Consider the following 18224-nt stretch of genomic DNA (forward strand, 5'->3'; position numbering starts at 1 on the left):
CTATTGCTTTCATCTCAAAGCATTTTTGTATCTTTTATTTGCAGTTATGTGATCAGCAGCCTGGAGCTTCTGGTGGCTGAGGACTACATGATTATTTACTTAAATGGAGCCACGCCACGACGCAGGATGCCAGGGCTGGGCTGGCTCAAGAAGTGCTATCAGATGATTGACAGGAGGTAGGTAGCTGGAAGACGTGTGTACTGTAAATGTAATGCGCAATACTAACTGGAAAAGTGGCTTTAGAAATTATGACTAGGTGGTTACTCACATTAATTTTTTAACCCTTGGTACAGGCTGCGGAAAAATCTGAAGTCTCTCATAATTGCTCATCCTTCCTGGTTTATTCGCACTGTTTTGGCAATTTCCAGGCCTTTCATAAGGTAAGCATTTTTATGAATGCCCTTTTCTCTTAAAAGTATTTTTCCAATTTTCTGTACAGCAAACATTCAAATTGAGTTTGTCTGTAGCACAAGGACAGTCTCCTATCTTCATTCCTTTGCCAATTGTGTTCATGACAACCTACTGAGCAGAGAAACTAGATTATATTTTGAGCCAAGTTTATTTAAAGTCATTTAGCCCTAATCACCCTGCAGTTGTGCCACACACAAAATTGAAAGTGTGACCACAAGGGGGCACCAGAGAGCACCACACGTTGATTGAATAATCATTTATTTCTTTCTGAAGCACCTCTCCAGCTGTCCTTCCAATAATAAGCTACTAATACAGTTGTAAACACAATAAACTTCTGAATCTTTCCTCCTTCCATCCGCCAGCTGAGTGATGCCCACTTCCTCTCAACTCAGACGCTGTGCTATGGAAGCAGGCTTTTTTTATGGCAAATCCGGGAGTACTTTTGGGAACATTACATGATCAGTTGGAAGCACTTCCGGGCTACAAGAAAGGCAGGGAGATCTTGACCCAGCAGCACCCTCCACTGTCCCCCCAGAAACCCTACAGGGCTCCACCTCTGGACTCCAATATCCATTCTGCCCTGCAGGTGTAAAGACTGGGGCCCTACATGAGGGACACTGCCACCTAGAATGGTCGGGCATGAATTGATCCCCTGCTGGTTCCTGACGTCTTGACATTCCAATCAGGAAGGGAATCATAAGGCATCCCGGCGGGGTATTACCCATACTTAAAAAAAAATTACTTTGCAACAATTTATCCAATGAAATGGTAAGTCTAGCCTTGGTTCTAAAAGCTGGTATTGTCCCCCTCTTGTAGGCATTTCCTAGAACTGTCTAGCAGTCTCTGACATTGACTATAAGAATGTTTTCACACTCCTACATGTAGAATCATGGGATTTTATATTATATTATATTATATTATATTATATTATATTATATTATATTATATTATATTACATTATCCCTGCAGCGGGCTGGCATCCTCCCCGGGGTTTGTTTCCTGCCTTGCACCCTGTGTTGGCTGGGATTGGCTCCAGCAGACCCCCCTGACCCTGTAGTTAGGATATAGCAGGTTGGATAATGAATGGATATTTATATTATATTATATTATATTATATTATATTATATTATATTATATTATATTATATTATATTATATTATAGTTTTTCTCTTCAGTGTCTATAAAATATTTAATTTCCCTTTGGGACAAATAAAATCTACCTTTCTATCAGAATTCTTTCAGCTGTGTGATGTTTGAAGAGTGTCTTGTGTGCACGGCCTGTTTGAAATCCCTCCAAAGCCACTTCAGTTGGATTCAGATTGTTGCTTCGACTTGACCATCCCAGAACTCTCCATTCCTTTCTTTTCAGCCAATCCTTGGTGGATTTACTGGCTAGTTTATGGCCACTGTCATGTTGCAATGTCCACTTAAGGTTGAGCTTCAATCTTCTGGGAGCTGATCTCCTGTTACCCTCAAGCAGCCTTTAGTACAATGAGGAATTCATAGTGGATTTTGTGATGGCGAGCTGTCCAGGTCTTGATGCAAGAAAGCAGCTCCAAACAAGCATATTCTCCCCACCTTGCTTTATAGCTGGTATCAAGTTCTTCTGATCAAATGCAGCCTTTGATTTTCGACAAATATGTCTTGGGGTACTGTGATCAAATAACTCTGCCTTTGCCTCATCTGTTCAGAGCCCATTGTCCCAGGAGTCCCACTCTTTGCCTAGATGTTCATGGACACACTTTTGTCTTGCCCTGACATTCTTTCTGGAGAGTAAACGTTTCCTCCATGTAGGTCTAATTTGTGCCGCCTCGTTTTTATGGTAGACTCGTGCACAAGTGCTACCTGTATGTCCTCTGAGGAAATTCTCAGCTTCTTAGAGACATCTTTCATCTTCTTGTGGTCTGATTTTGGGCTAAACTTGCTGAGGCTGCCTGGCCTGGATTGTCATCTTCTCCACTTGTAGATGATTTTTTAGACAGTGAAATGGTTTATTTCCAGTTGTTTGGAGATCTTTTTGAATCCCTTCTCAGACTCACAGGCATTTAGAATCATTTTTCTGAAGGCCTCAGTGAAGCTCTTTAGATCTCAGCATGATGACAACACGCACTTCAACATCAAAGAGCAAACCAAAGTAAATATCTGAGGTGTAAATAAGACCAGTTAAGGAAAGATCTTCTCTAATGATGTTCTAAAAATCATTTGCACCTAACCTGGTGCATCCAATTCTAATTTGAGGTTTTTGATGTAGTGATAAATGTAAGGGTGAACATACTTTTTCCACATGTAAAATTTGCATTTATTTTTATTTAAATTATATACAATGACTACAAAATGTAAATGTGGCATGGTGTTTCTTGTACAGTATATTATATTTATCTATATATACTGTTAAAATGATAAGATATAAAGATAAAATCTTGATTTGTCCACATGTTAAAAAAAGAACAAACACATTTAGATGCAGTAGATGTGAAAGGCACTATATAAGATACATAGTTACTTTATTGATCCCAAAGGGAAACATTACTAAAGCAGTGTTACATCAGTCCACACATATTAACAGCAAATAAAAACTGCACCTAATTCACAAACGTCTAAGCAATGAAAGAAATACATAGGTTTGTCCACAAATTATTTAGTTTGACATATTAAAATGGCAGAAAAATATATTGTTTGACAAGAGGATACATTGTATGGTCTCTGGCAGTGCTCCTGAGAGGTTCTTGATAGAATAGGCCTTGGCCTGAAAGTGCTCCTCGGGCTGATCATGTGATATTATTCAGCAGCTTAGCGGACATCTTTCACTCCACTGCTGTCTCCAGAGAGTCCAGACTGGCTCCCTGAACAAAGCCAACCTTCCTGATTAATCTCATATATCCGTTGGCAACTCTTATTGTCATACCACTCACTGCCTTAAACATATTTGGATTAGCTGCCGGATTTCTTTATAAGTGCTTTTTCAAACTGATGTATGTTCCTCTTCCTCTCCAATTGTCTAGTGTGAAGTTCATCAACAAAATCAGATACGTGCATAGCCTGGAGGAGTTGGAGCAGATCATCCCTATGGACCATGTGCAGATTCCTGAATGTGTCCAGCAGTACGTACCTTTCAACAGCAGAGGGCATTAAAGATCCTCCATGGGAATGGCGCATACGTTAGAAAATCTGACGTTACGCTGTATCTTGTTCTGCTAAAGTCATTGCATACAACAGCGTTGTTCACTGTTGCCTTTTTTTTCAGGTACGAAGAGGAGAGGATTAAGGCTCGAAAGGAAAGGTATAGTAATACTCATTGAATTCCTCTGTTTCCTCAGACTATTATTAATTTAACATTTTGTCAGCTTCACTTTAATTCAGGTTATTGTTGATGTTTTTTTTTTACATAGGCACCATTACATCAAATTAATAACATAGGAAGGAATAACTCAGCCATTCAACATAACCTTTGTACAAATAAAAAAATATATAACATTGAGCGTAATGTTTATGGTGTAAGACAGGGGTGAACAGTGTCGGTCCTGGAGGGCTGCGGTGCCTACAGGTTTTTGTTGCAACTCATTTTCTTAATGAGAAGTCAGTTATTGCTGATGAAGCACCTATTGCTCAAGTGACATTTTGATGCTTCATTTTAGTGGTCTCACTTATTAAGGTTCCCCACCTTTAATTGCTTATTTCAATCTTAAACGGCTGCATTCACTGTTTTTAATGGCCCCTTATTAGCAACAAGATGCAAATGAACCAGCAGTGCTCTGTCTAACTTGTTTCCATTTACTCCTGAGTGGATTCTTCATTCACTATTTGGTTTGATAAAAACACTTAAGAGAAAAATGTGACAGACTGAAAATGATCAGTTTTAGGCTTCAAATCATTTGGATGACGTCCTTGGAAAGGAAAAAAACCACTCTATAAGAACCTAACATTGCATTGGTTTCTAATTAAACAATTGGTTAGAATGAAAACCTGCAGCCACTGTGGCCCTCCAGGATTGACGTTGCCCACCTTTGGTGTAACATCAGATCATACTTCTTGCATGTAAAATTTAAACCATAATTATTAGAGATTGACATGAGTGATAACTGGTCAGCCATGATTTAAGTGTGTAGATCTTTATTAACATACAAGATATTTAGAAGCTTAATAGAAGTTGGGATAAAGGAGTATTTGAACCAATTGCTTTTACTTCTTGTAACCCTGAACCTGTGATAGCATGGCAACAACCGCAGTTATGAATGTAGACAGTGAGTTCTGTCTGTTTTCTTAAATAGTTGCTTATTAAATTGAGTTGTCAGATTTGTTATTTTGATTTGTTATCTTGTATTTTTTTATTGCTAATATTAACACTTTGGTTCTGCAGTGGTACTTGTGCTGTCCAAAGACATGTGGATTAGGTAGATTGATGATGATAAATTAGCCCTGATGTGTGTGTGTGTGTGTGTGTGACTGTGTTCATCCTGCGATAAACTGACACCCAGGTCCAAGGATTGTTCCTGCCTTGTGCCTGATGGTTGCTGGGATAGGCTTCAGCTTTCCTGTGACCCTGCTCTGCATAAGTGGGTTTAGGACATGGATGAATGGATGGATATTAAGATTTTACAAACCCAGCCAGTAGAACATAAGTTAAGACAGAGTCAGTATAGTAAAATAAATTACATAATGTTAGAATTCACACTAAAAAGTCTCAACTACTTCAGTCAGCAGAGGTTTTGTTGTCCATTTTTGCAAACTGCTTCTGTATTTTGATTAACAGTTTTGAGGCTTAGCCTACTTTTTGATTGTCTCAAGGTATTTATAACCATCAACAGACTCCACTGACTGGTTCTTGATAATTGTTTCTTGTGGACAAAGGGTGTTTTGACTACCATCAGTTATTAGTTCCTTAGTTTTTGTAATGTTTGCTTGTAGAACAGACCCATCACACCAATTAACAAAATAATTAATCACTGGACAATCACTGACTTCATCAGATTTTAAGATGAACCTATTCTTTAATTTTACTGTGACATCCAATACTATGTAGAACATACAAAAGAGGAGAAAAAACACCTACGTGAAGACCCTGTAGATGAGGACAGATTGCCATTGACCTTCACTCTTTGAGTCCTGTTTGTTAAAAAGTCAATCTGCCACCCTACCGAGTTAAAGTCCAAAAATTAAAAATAACATTAAGAGAGTTAAAAAGGATATGAAACATTATTCTTTAATGATGATGACTCTGAAAGAATCAAAGTAATCCATTCATGTGACTATAAAAATGGACCGGGCTAAGCTTGTTTCTGATCTTAAAAATAATGGGCCATGTAACAATCTTTAAACTGCACTAGGGTGTCAGTTGATTTGGCATCTGGAACACTTGAATCCTACAAACACACACACACACACACACACACACACACAGGGCTGACATGACTTGTCTCAAGCCTACACCTGAACTGACCAGCTGGAGGAGGAGGAGGAGGTGAGTTGACTTGACTCAGGTACACACTCGACCCAAATGGCAACAAGGCGGTGATTTGGCTCTTTAATTGATACACTAGTATTAACAGACTAAAATGGGAGGTTACGTAAATTGAAATAGTTGCACTTTGATACTCAGTGAATAAAAGGGGTTACTACAGTGATGTGGCGCAGAAGGCACATGAAGATATCACTGGACAGGACTGGGACGTGAAGTCCCTTCATTCTGGAACACACTTGGCCTTGGTGACTAAACTAGAGGGTTAATGTGCTTTGGGCAGGAACACCCAGGAGTTGGCTGAATTGTTGAATCATTGACACTTTCAAACTAAGTGATTAGTCTGAATGTAAGGAGACATAACTTGGGGAGATACTAGAAATGAGTGACTGGTAGAAGTAAAATGGCCTGCTGCATGCAGTGGATATGCTAGGATGAAGGAAATGGAAGTGGTGGTTAAGTATGTTGAATCAAGGGTACGTCAGGGTTTAATGACTGAACTAGAGATGAAGTGAGTTCAACAAGTAGCCCAACAGAACTGATGGACCTAACAGGTAGATGAATCGACTTTGAATCAGAGACATGTTGGAACCAAGTGATTCAACTTCAAGTTGTGGTAACCTGGCTCAGATACACCCTATAATACAGACTTAGTTCAAGGACAGCTTGAAGGCAAATGACTGAACTAGGAGTTGAGGACATCTGGGTAAAGGACTCACTGGTAGATGAATATCAGAAGTGGGAATTGAAAGGGCTAGACCTGGAAACACTATAGAACTGAGGAACTACATTTTGAATTGGGTACTGAAGAAACATGGACCAAGTATACACTTGAACCAAGTTAATTTAACTAGAGGTGATATGATTTTGGGTGTAGAATGAAATGACTAAATCGGTAGGTGATTTGTCTGAGACACATATTCTGTGGTTCAATGACAGAACTGGAAGGTGAGGGACCTTAGCTGAAGAATCTGGCACAACTGAATTATTTAATTAAGGTGGGGAGGCGAAACTTTGAGATGGGGCATCATAGCTCAATGACTGATGTAAAAGGTGCTGTTACTTGGTTCACAAATACTCAGGAGCTCATCGGAAGAATAAGATGAGCTGAGCAGGTCATCAAACGAGTCCGAGATACACTAAGTGTGGACTCAAACAAGCATAGGCAGGTAGTTGTAGGAATGACAGGTGGCTAACATAGGTGTGCCTTTTTTTTTTGGCCTCCTGCAGGATGGAGGAGGAACAGCAACATCAGCAGCCACAGCAACAACCACAGCAACAATCTTCTTCCAGAGAAAGGTAAATTAGGGTCTTCCTTTGAGTCTATTTAGCAGACCATTTGTGGAGTTTCCTTCTATACAGAACTGTGTGGCAATTAAATCCCATCCCCCATTTATTATTATATTTTATTGTTGTTAAATCTTTTAAAAGTATAATATGCCAAATTGTAAATATCAGTTACCAAACTAATATATCAGATGTCTGTATTTCTGAAACACAGGACTGGGTCTGCAGTGGAAGAGGAAGTGTAAATGCCAGGAGGAAAACAGCTGGACATTCTTGAGGTCAGACATGTTCATGTGCTGCTTCAGTGACAGCAGGTGACAGAAACTCACCCGGTGACTCAAACTTAACTTGTACAGTGAGCACTGTTTCCAAAATGTCATTGAGACTGGGCACAACCAATCTAGTTGCACACGTGCTGATTCTCAGCAGTCAAATCTGTGACGTGGAGCTGATTGGCTCACGTCATCTTACTGAACAACATGGGCACATTTCTAAATGCCTGAAATTGACACAGAACTACTAAATTCATAGTTTGGATACAAAGCGACAGTTGTGTGGTCTGAATAGATGACAATTTTGTCCATCCATTTTCTAACTTAATCAGTCCACTTCTATGTTAGTGGGGTCAGAGCCTGTCCTAGCAAAATTGAGCATGAGGTAGGAGCCAGTCTATTCTGCAGTCCTCTCACAAGCACACCAACATTCGCTCATACAAAGCTAGTTTGGAGTTGCTTAACTTGTGTATCTTTAGAATATGAGAAGAAAGCTGGGATACAAATGTCTGTGTCATATGTTTTTAAACAAGGAAGGATCTGCACCTCTTATTGCAGGAACAAAAATGTCAGCAGATTCTGCTACTACATCTAAGATTTCAGTTCTTGCAAGTTATACTGGTCAGCAATAGCCATTTAAGATAGGATTGATAGCTGTTGGACTGCCATTTCAGTTAGGTTTGTAGGGGTTGGTATTTTTCTCTTCATGCTTAACTCACTGCATAGCAATATTCAGTATGTGCAGTAAGAGATGAATATTCTTTACACCCACAACATCTTGAACAGACCTTTTCCACTGGTGGTGTCCTGGCCATATTTGGCTCAGCAATAGTTTAATTTTTCCAGCCTTCATCCATTACCATATCACATTCTCCACACCCGGGGCACAGGGAGCCAGTGCTTATCATAGAGGCATTGGAAGCAAGACAAGAACAAACCCTGGATGCGTGCGTGCGTGCGTACGTGTGTGTGTGTGTGTGTGTGTACTTACCCTGTGATAGGTAGGAGTCTATTCCAGGTATTTGTCCTGCCTTTTGCCCAATGTTTACTAGGATAACCTTCAGCTTCCCTATCCTGCACTGCATATAAGCAAGTTTAGAAAATGGATAAATGGATAGACATTAAGAATTTCCAAACCAAGCCAGCTGGACATCAGTTAAATCAGATTCAGTATGAGATTTATTAAAAAAATTACATGATGTTAGCATTCACACTAAAATGGCTCAACTTCTTTAGACACAAGAGGTGTTATTGTCAATTTTTGCAGACTGCTTCTGTATTTGATTAAATGTTTGAGTCTATGATTAATATAAAGTATTTAGAACCATCAACAGTCTGCAGTGACTGGTCCTTGATAATTGTTTCCTGTGGAGAAATGGTGTTTTGACTATCATCAATTATTATTTCCTAGTTTTTGTAGTGTCATCTTGTAGAACAATCCCATCACATCAATTAATAAAACCATTTTTCAATGGACAATCATTGAGTCCTCGGTAAATTTTAAGATCAAATAAAATTAAAAATCAAATCAAATTCAAATGATATTTTTCACATACAAATCATACATACAGTATAATACCGTGTTTCCCCGAAAATAAGACAGGGTCTTATTAATTTTTGCCCCAAAAGATGCACTAGGGCTTATTTTCAGTGGATATGTTATATTTATTCATGTACAACAATATACATTTATCCAAGTACAGTCATGTCATCTTCTTCTGGAATATCGTCGTAACTCTCCACATTCAAAACCCTGAATTTCAGCCTTAATTTGTTGCTACTCCAGCCGCTTTTAGGATCCTCCAGGATCGATGTGCGAGTTTTGATGTTCGATGAATGGTTCGATGTTGTGAAGCAAAATGCCGACATACAAATGCATTTGTGGTGCTTTGATATTCAAGCGTTGCATGTTCCCTAAAGTAATGACACGATACATTTTAAAAGTCTCACATACCATCTTCTGTGCCGTCTTTTTTGCACCTTTACAATACCATCAGAATGTGACGTATTTGAGCCACAGAGAAAAAAAATAAGGACATAATGAAAATGTCTATTTTGTGATTAAATTGGAAATTTCAGTTTTAAACTCAATGTCCTGTGTACTCTTGTAGTTTACTTTATCATTAAAGTAGACCGTCGTAAATGTCATCTTAAACCAGACCCAGTTGTTAAATCGCTACGTGCTTATAAGTCTTCCTCCTGACCTGACAGCACCGGCAAGCAGCATCGCCACACAGAACACATTAAATTTAAAATATTCCAGCTCTCTGCATATTTAGAATTCTTAGATTTATACTTGATATGACTTTCATTATGAAATGCATTAAAGTATGTATGTTACATATTACAGATAAATCGTTAACTTTATTTAAATTAATGAATACTGCTAATAGTTACACATATGGGATGACACGGTGGCAGAACGGTAACGCTGCTGTCTCACAGGGAGTCACGTCCTTTGTGATCCCTGCCTAGAGTTTCCATGTTTTCCTAGTGGGTTTCCACAGTGTGCTCAGTTTTCCATCCAAAGACATGAAGGTTTGGGTATTTGGTGAAGCTACAATGACGCCAGTGTATGTGTGTGCTTGTGTTCACCTTGCGATGAGCTGATGCCCCGTCCAGAGATTATGTTTCTGTCTTGCGCCGATGCTGCTGGAATGGGAACATCCACGAATTGATGGATGTAATCATTGAACATCCTTTTCAGAGATATTGTGGCAAGGCGTCCTCGGAATTTTAATGGATGTTTTGGCACACTCATCGCATCATGTGAAGTATAAACCTGGCCTTAGGTGCCTTACTTTTCAGCTGACGATCTTCACTAGGGCTTATTTTTGGGGTAGGGCTTATATTACAGAGCAACCTGAAAATCATGCTAGGACTTATTTTCGGAGTAGGTCTTATTTTCGGGGAAACACGGTATGTAGTGAAATATTTAGTCGCTCAACTCTGATGACTATGCCTTTCAGAAGAATATAAAAGCTATATCGGTTACCCATTGTTGGGATGGCTTGTTTCAGTGATAATTTTCTTTGCTCTGGTCTGCCATTGCTTGGTGTAGATGTCCTCAGAATTAGGGAATGCCCTCCCTGTGATGCTTTCAACTGACCACACTACCCTCTGTAAATCCATACACTCCTGCTACATGCTGTTCCCAAACCAGGCAGTAATACTTCCTGTCAGAATGCGTTTAATGATGCATGTGTAAAAGTTCTTCAGTAATGGGGAGGACTGCCTGAATTCCCTGAGGTGTGTGAAGTGGTAAAGATGTTGTTGTTTCTTCTTCACCAAAGTGTAGGTGTGTTTGGATCAGGTTAGGTTCACTGAGATATGGATATCAAGGTATCTAAAACTGTCCAACCTCTCCACCTGCATGCTGCTAATACTGAAGGGGTGGTAGTGCCTCTACTGTTTTCTTCATCAGTCCACATTCAGCTCCTTTTTCTTGCTCACATTCAGGATTAGACTGTCGTCTTGATACCAGTGTGACAGACTCACTGCTTCATTAAGATAAGCCTGGTCACTGCTGTTAGATATCAGGCCTACAACAGATTTGTCAACAGTTTGACAATGATGTTAGAGGCATGTGCAACTGTGAAGTCATATGTGCAGAGAGAGTACAGGAGAGGGCTCAGAACACAGCCCTATGGAGCTCCTGTGGTGGAAGTGAGGGATGATGAAGTGCGGCCATCCACTTGAACCACCTGTGATCTGCCTTTCAGGAAGTTAAAAAAAACAGCTGATCAATGAAGCAGTTTAGGCACAGGCCCCTGAGCTTGGTCATGAGCTTATAGGGAATTATTGAACCTACATTCAGGTTTACTGCAACATCAATTAGTGCAAAAGAAGTGAAAGAACACACATCTGGGACACCCTCGTAGATGAGGAGGGCATATCAGACAGATTACCATTGACTTTCACTCTTTGAATCCTGTCTTGTAAAAAGTCAGTCACCCTACCAAGCTAAAGTCCATCTAAAAAAAAAAAGTCCTTCAACAAGAATGTGGTGTTTGTTGGGAATAAAAACTGATGAGAAATCCAAGATAAGAACCCCAGCATGAGTCTTGACAAATTCCAAGAAGATATAAAAGAGACAAAGCCTTATTCTTTGATATTGATAACTCTTGAACACATAACAACAAAGTAAAAAAAATGGACAGGGCTAACGTTGTTTCTGATCCTAAACATAATGGACCATATAACATCTTTTAAAGTGGACTAAGATGTGAAGTGGATGTGGCACCAGTCCATTACAGGGCACACTTATGTACAAACCTTAACACATTTAATTTGGCAATTACCTGACACATGTTACAGTAAAACCTACGCATGAGGACCACATGTGAACACCACACAGACAGTGCCAGTGCCTGAGATTCAAATCTAGGATTTTACAACTAAAAGGTAGCAGTGCTAACCACAGCACCACCACCACCACCATTCTGGCTCTAAACAACTAACAGTACTATCAGGACACATGATAGAGAAATACCCTAGACACTCAAAGACTCATTATTTAACCTGAACACTCATGTGATAATGCTGAAAACTTTACACACAGTGACTGAGTGGACAGTGAAGACCTATGGTGCCTGATTATGTAATCCAAACAGTGTGTACCACTTTGTTCTAGACACCGTGTGAATAAATGCATAGCCCAGTTACAATGTGGTAATTGTGTATTACACACATGGTGGCCAGGTTTGCAATATGAACATGTAACAATGAAAAGTCTTGATTCTGCATTCTGCAAACATGGAAGTTGATTTCGCAATGTAAATCCACAGTTGCTGTTACCTTAATATAGAAACAAAACAGCTAAAAGTATTGTCTAGCTACACTATGGGAACATGTCAGCTGCATAGAAAACCCAAGCTAGATACACAGGTCCTCATTGAGCTGTTTAAACAACCAATTGTCAGTCCCACAATTCTTTCATTTTCAAGAGAAACAGAGCCTAGCCGAGCAGCATCAGGCATATGGCAGGAATCATCCTTGGGCAGATCACCAATCTGTTTCAGGGTTTGAACACTCATACTAAGTCTGATTAGACTTGCCATTCAAACTAACCTAAAACAGGTTTTAGAAGTGGGACAAATAAAGTACTATCTATCTATCTATCTATCTATCTATCTATCTATCTATCTATCTATCTATCTATCTATCTATCTATCTATCTATCTGCCTGTCTGTCTGTCTCTCTGTCTGTCATGCACATGGTGGCCACATGCTGTAGGTTCACCTTATCATTAATGCCAATTCTCTGCTCCTCCAAACAGTAAGTCTATCTAAAAGTCCTGAGTTTAGCTACAGGTCAAATGTGCAGACTCTCAATCTAAACATTGTTTGGGACAGTGTTTGTACCCTGGATTCTGGAGGTGTAAGGTACCAGAGCTCATAACTAAGACAGTGGTGTCTTATTGTAAACCCATCCATCCATGCATTTCTTTTCAAACCTACTTAATAGAGCTAAGTGTTACAGGGGACCAAAGGCTATACAGACAACACAAACCCCATAGTGCACAATCCAGTACATATTCACATTCATTTTTACCAGAAGTTACCAATTAACCTAACATGAAGGTGTCTGTGATGTGAGTGAAAAACAGTACAATGGAAAAATCATACATTAAAATGGGAGAATATGCAAACTCCACACACAGACAGAAATGGGATTTGGACTTTGGATTTGGATTCTGTGACACTCATTGGAATTCATCTAGCCAATCATGCATTTTTAAAGTCAGGAGATGTGAGACAGGAGCCAATCCTAGCAGCACCGGGTGAAAGGTGGAAGCCAACCCAGAACAGCGTACTGATTCTTACAGTTCAGCTCAGTTCAATTTATTCTTGTATTGTACTCTTCCATTTGCTAACCCAGAGTACTTTACATATCTACAAATAAAGACACAGTTATAAGATAACACAACACTAATAATTGCAAAAGCATGCAATTTGGACACAGAGGAGCAGAGTGGGCTCATTTACTCTGCATGCCTTATACCTTTCAGCAAGAAAGCTGTTGTGACTGTATGTTAATTTTAAAAGAGCTGTATTTATCTACCTTCTTTTTGGTGTGGTTCGTTATATTTTATTTTGTATTATTTTCAAAGAGGGATTATGAGTTAGTTTACTTGTATGGGAGAGACAACCTTAATAAATAACAGTACTTTAATGTTTTTATACTATGGGAATTCCGGGTGATGGTGACGAGCTTGTTCCAGAAGCTTTGGGAGCAAAGTAGGAAGTACATGGTCCACTCACCAACATTCAAACACATGATGGGACATTTTAAAATGTCTTTCTTTTAAAGCACAACGTGGGAGTACTTCCAGGAGTGTAAACTGCAAGCAATTCCAGATCAGATAGAGCCTCTAAAGAATAATAAACCTTCACATCTCCAGAGCTTCCCACAGCAGCCCCAGAGGTTCACAGTAGGGTTTCTTCCTAAACTACAGTTCACAAGGAACCCCATTGGAATCTAAACTGGAACAGCTGGAGGAAGGCACGGCAACTCTGTAGCCCAAGGTTATTGTCATGGTCTATGGTCTTCCCATGTCCCCCTGTTATTTTGGCATCTTGTTTGGGAAAGGTAATACCAACTGACCCGGACAGATTTCTATAATCTCAATGACTCCCTTTACAGTTTTAAAAACTTCATGAACCATTATCACAATGCAGTATTTTACAAAAGCAGAAGGAGCAGAGTTAGATGGGAGGAATAACTGGATAAACCATGACCAAAGGATTATCAGGCTCCACCCGACTCCATCAGACCTGCCGGCCTTTTATCGGCTTTCATTTTCTGGATCAGATCTGGAACTTACAAGTCTGTGCTAGACTTTCTAATGCTGATTTTTATTTTATTTTTCAGAGATAATCAAGAGAAGGAGGAGTCACTAATCTGTATATAAGCGTGTGTGTGTTTACAGAGCTGCAGGACTCAAACACAGAAAAGGCCAAAGGCCCAACTTTCCTTGTGTTTTCTTCTTTGATGATACAGTGCACCTTCGTGATGAATCCAGCCCCCATTGTTTGTGTCATCAGACCTCTCCTTATGTCAATGAGTGACCTAGCCTGTGTCCTGCAGCCATCCTCCTGGGGTCCTATTTCCTTGAAGAATCTTTTAATTTACTAGATGTTGATTTTCATCTGTGCAATGCACAAGGCCAGTGGCCCGTCAGACTCAAGGGTAGACATGGCTGGGCCGCATCCTCTACCCAAGGAATACAAACATCTTCTGGAAACACTGGAAAAGCTTTCCCTGGCGTGGAAATTCCTACACACTGCCACAAATATTTGAGATTGTGTCCCTACCAGATGCCATACTTCAAACCCTCCAATAACAGTATCTCCATTTCCTTCTACTAATCAATGAAGCTCTGACATTCAGCCACTTTTTTTTTTTAATTTTCCAGTGTGATGTCACAGACATATCCCTGTGGTTGTTTGTGGCCTATTTGCTTCCCTTAAATTATGGATAGTCTTCATCTATTCTGGGCAGAATGTCAGACCCCATGGTGGCATGGCTAATGGTGTCAGGATGGAACGGGTACCTAAATCTGACAATGTTAGGGTAAGAAAATACTACAAAATGGCCTGAATTAGTGGTAGACAAAACTGAGATGTTGGCCCAATGGACGCCTACACTAAGGTTTTGAGAGGAACTATGCAGTAATGTACAGGGATTAGTGGGACAATAAATTGTGACACTGGATTTAATGGAAATGTACACTCGGATGTGCTGTGACACAACATACACTGTTACAGAGAGGTCTTGGGGTGTGAAGGAGTCGATGTTGTCTGGATTGTAATCCATGGTGTTGACTTTTGGGGTGTATAGAGGGAGTGTTTTTACATATTGGGGCACATTGAGGAAACAGTGAGCATGAACAAGAAAGACGTGGGGTATATGGGGTGAGCATTGGGATGCTGAAAGTGTACAGAGGGTGTGGCTGGGTGTACAAAAGGGTGTAAAGTTTGGTGTCGGGGTGAAAATATACAGTCAGGGACTGAGTCAGCACATCAGGGTGTAGGGCTGTGAGACATTGTACAGTAAAGAGTGTGCAGTAAGGTGACAGAGTCTGCTTTGGGAATTATACAGTTGAGTTACATGGGCAAGAAGGACGCTTGGAATTAATAGGGTATAGAAGATGATGATGGAGTATTTACAAATGTACAGAAAATAATGAGGGTTGCTCAGGACATATGGTGAGAAGTTGACGTTAGACAGTTGAGAATTGGGAGATCCCAGTCAGCCAGAGTTGACGGCAGAAGTGACTGAGAGCAGCACACACAAAAATGTCATGAGTCCATCAAATGACACACCCCGGCCCTGTCCACCAAACTGTACACATATGCAATTGTATCTCAGTGCTCGATGGACAGATCCTAAATGACCCTGGAAACATTTGTTATGTTGTGGGGAGACAAACACGTGTTTGGCCAAGGATACTAAGCTTCTTTATTTATTTCTCCATTTTTTTCCTGGCTACAATGTAAGCTTTTTTTCATAGACAGGCATAAATGTATAAACACATGGATGATGAAACAAACTTGAACTGTGGTCATTTCTTATATCACTATGACAAATGAACATATTTGCATTTTGCTAAGAGCTTTTGGAAGAAACTGGGAAAAGTCCTCTGTACTCAAAATCTGCTTCCAAGACAACAAAATCTCATTAAATATGTTGTGCACATACAAGTCCTCTTGCAAGTTTCTTTTCTGGCACAGTTAAAAAGGTCAGTGTCAATGCTCCTCCCAGTGGTCCCAGTTCATCAGACCCATTCAAGCAAAGTAATGAATGAGTTTAGAAGTGCTTCATGTATGGCATGATAGGTATATGTCACTAACAGACCCAGTGGGCTATGGCAGTGCCAACACAGAAAAAAGTTTCATTTAGGTTACTCAGAGTCTAAGTGTTTAAGTGTTCTTCATAGGTCATCTGTGCACCTTTAGGAAGACACTTTAATTTAAGCCAAACTTCCACTTGGTAATGACTTTCATCAGAGAATGTAAAACCAGTACAAAACATTGATTTGTTTAAAATCTTTTTATCTCTAACTTTGCTTTACAGAATTTGTATTGGATAAAAAGCTTGAGGCGCAGGTCCACTCCCTGATTCTTTTTGCAGGTCTCCCTACACAGAGCGGATGCCATCAGTGCGTCTCTAATTTTAGTCTATCAGGCCAGGCCCCCTGGGCCACTGCCCCCAGATTAGTATGCCAATCTTTCTGTACTGGACTCTTCTATTTTTAGATAGAGCTTCTGCACGAGAGGGGACTTGGATCACGCTAAGCTTAACCCATTAATTTCCCCATTTTATCAAGGGTACCAGAGCAGTGTGTCCTTGACACATGCATTTAAAATACTTCACACATTCTGCTCATGAACTAATTGCGAACATGTGAGTACCACTTCACAAGTTTAGGAGGCCAAAGAGAGGAGTTAAATAAACAATATTAAAATAACACTGTGCCAGAATCTACATTACTGTTAAGCTGCTGTGTCCTGGCCTGTTAATGGCTTAAGTTTGTCCTTTATTGCGTTGCAAAGGAGACTGAATTTGCATCTAAGATTAAGAAAACATAGCTGAAACAATGTGAATCTGATCACCTGATCATTTGGGCCACCTTAGGACTGATTAATTTAACTATCTTAATCCAAACTAGATGATCTACCTTGAGCCTGATTAACCAGGTGATTCTTACCATGAGTAGTTCATGAGTAGTTTGCCCACCTTGAGCCTGATTACCCGGATCACCCGGAAGCTGATTAGGTGGGCCACTTTAATTCTAACTTTCTGAACATCCTTAATGCTGAACCATCAGATAGATCACCCTGATCTTCCTCAGAGAGTACACCATAAACTTGATCAATTGGATTATTAGAACAGTCTAGATGAGAACAGGCCATTCAGGCCAACAAAGTTCACCAGTACTATCCAGTTAATTTTTCCAAAATATTATCAAGCCACTACCTGGTAACGTATTCTACGGATCAATTGTTCTCTGTTTGAAGAAAAACATCCTAATGCTTGTGTGAAATTTGCCCTTAACAAGTTTCCAGTTGTGTCCCCTTGTTCTTGCTGAACTAATTTTAAAGTAACAACAACGACATTTATTTCTACAGCACATTTTCATACAAATAATGTAGCTCAAAGTGCTTTACATGATGAAGAAAAAGACGAATAAAAGACAAAGTAAGAATTAGAATAAGACAACACTAACTAGCATAGAATAAGAGTAAGGTCCGATGGTCAGGGAGGACAGAAAAAACAAAAAATAAAAACTCCAGAGGGCTGGAGAGAAAAAATAAAATCTGCAGGGGTTCCAGGCCACGGGACCGCCCAGTCCCCTCTGGGCATTCTACCTAACATAAATGAAACAGTCCTCTTTGTATTTAGGGTTCTCACGGAAGGGCTTGATGATGATGGTCATGTAGACTTCTGGCTTTTAATCCATCAATGTAGGAACATCACGGTGCTTTGATTAGGTGGTGGTGGCACAGATCGCCACCACAGAAAACTGGATAAAAAAACAGAAGAGAGAGTAGGGGTCAGTACGGATTTTAGAGCCACCATGAACAGTTATTATAATGAATTGAATTTACAGAGTATCAGGATTAAATGAAGGTGAAGTTATCAGAAAGCCATATTAAAGAAATGCGTTTTCAGCAGTGTTTTAGTGTTCTACTGTATTAGCCTGGCGAATTCCTATTGGCAGGCTATTCCAGATTTTAGGTACATGACAGCAGAAGGCCGCCTCACCACTTCTTTTAAGTTTTGCTCTTGGAAT

General features: G+C 39.8%; 1 protein-coding gene across 5 annotated transcripts in view; it reads left to right on the forward strand.

Moving 5' to 3' along the window:
* atcaya (ATCAY kinesin light chain interacting caytaxin a) overlaps nt 1-15980 on the forward strand; it is a 31502-nt gene extending 15522 nt beyond the window's left edge. For 4 of the 5 annotated variants that reach the window (XM_039766732.1, XM_039766731.1, XM_039766730.1 and 1 more), the window contains 7 exons: nt 45-176; nt 294-380; nt 3414-3512; nt 3656-3691; nt 7097-7165; nt 7368-7431; nt 14300-15980. In XM_039766732.1, the coding sequence (XP_039622666.1) occupies nt 45-176; nt 294-380; nt 3414-3512; nt 3656-3691; nt 7097-7165; nt 7368-7398 (454 nt within the window). In that variant the 3' untranslated portion in view covers nt 7399-7431; nt 14300-15980. Of the gene's footprint in view, nt 1-44; nt 177-293; nt 381-3413; nt 3513-3655; nt 3692-7096; nt 7166-7367; nt 7468-14299 lie in introns of all 5 variants that reach the window. The other variant, XR_005635363.1, reaches the window with a different exon arrangement.
* The last annotated feature ends 2244 nt before the right edge of the window (nt 15981-18224 follow it).

This window comes from Polypterus senegalus, chromosome 10 (assembly GCF_016835505.1).
Source record: "Polypterus senegalus isolate Bchr_013 chromosome 10, ASM1683550v1, whole genome shotgun sequence".
Lineage (NCBI taxonomy): Eukaryota > Metazoa > Chordata > Cladistia > Polypteriformes > Polypteridae > Polypterus > Polypterus senegalus.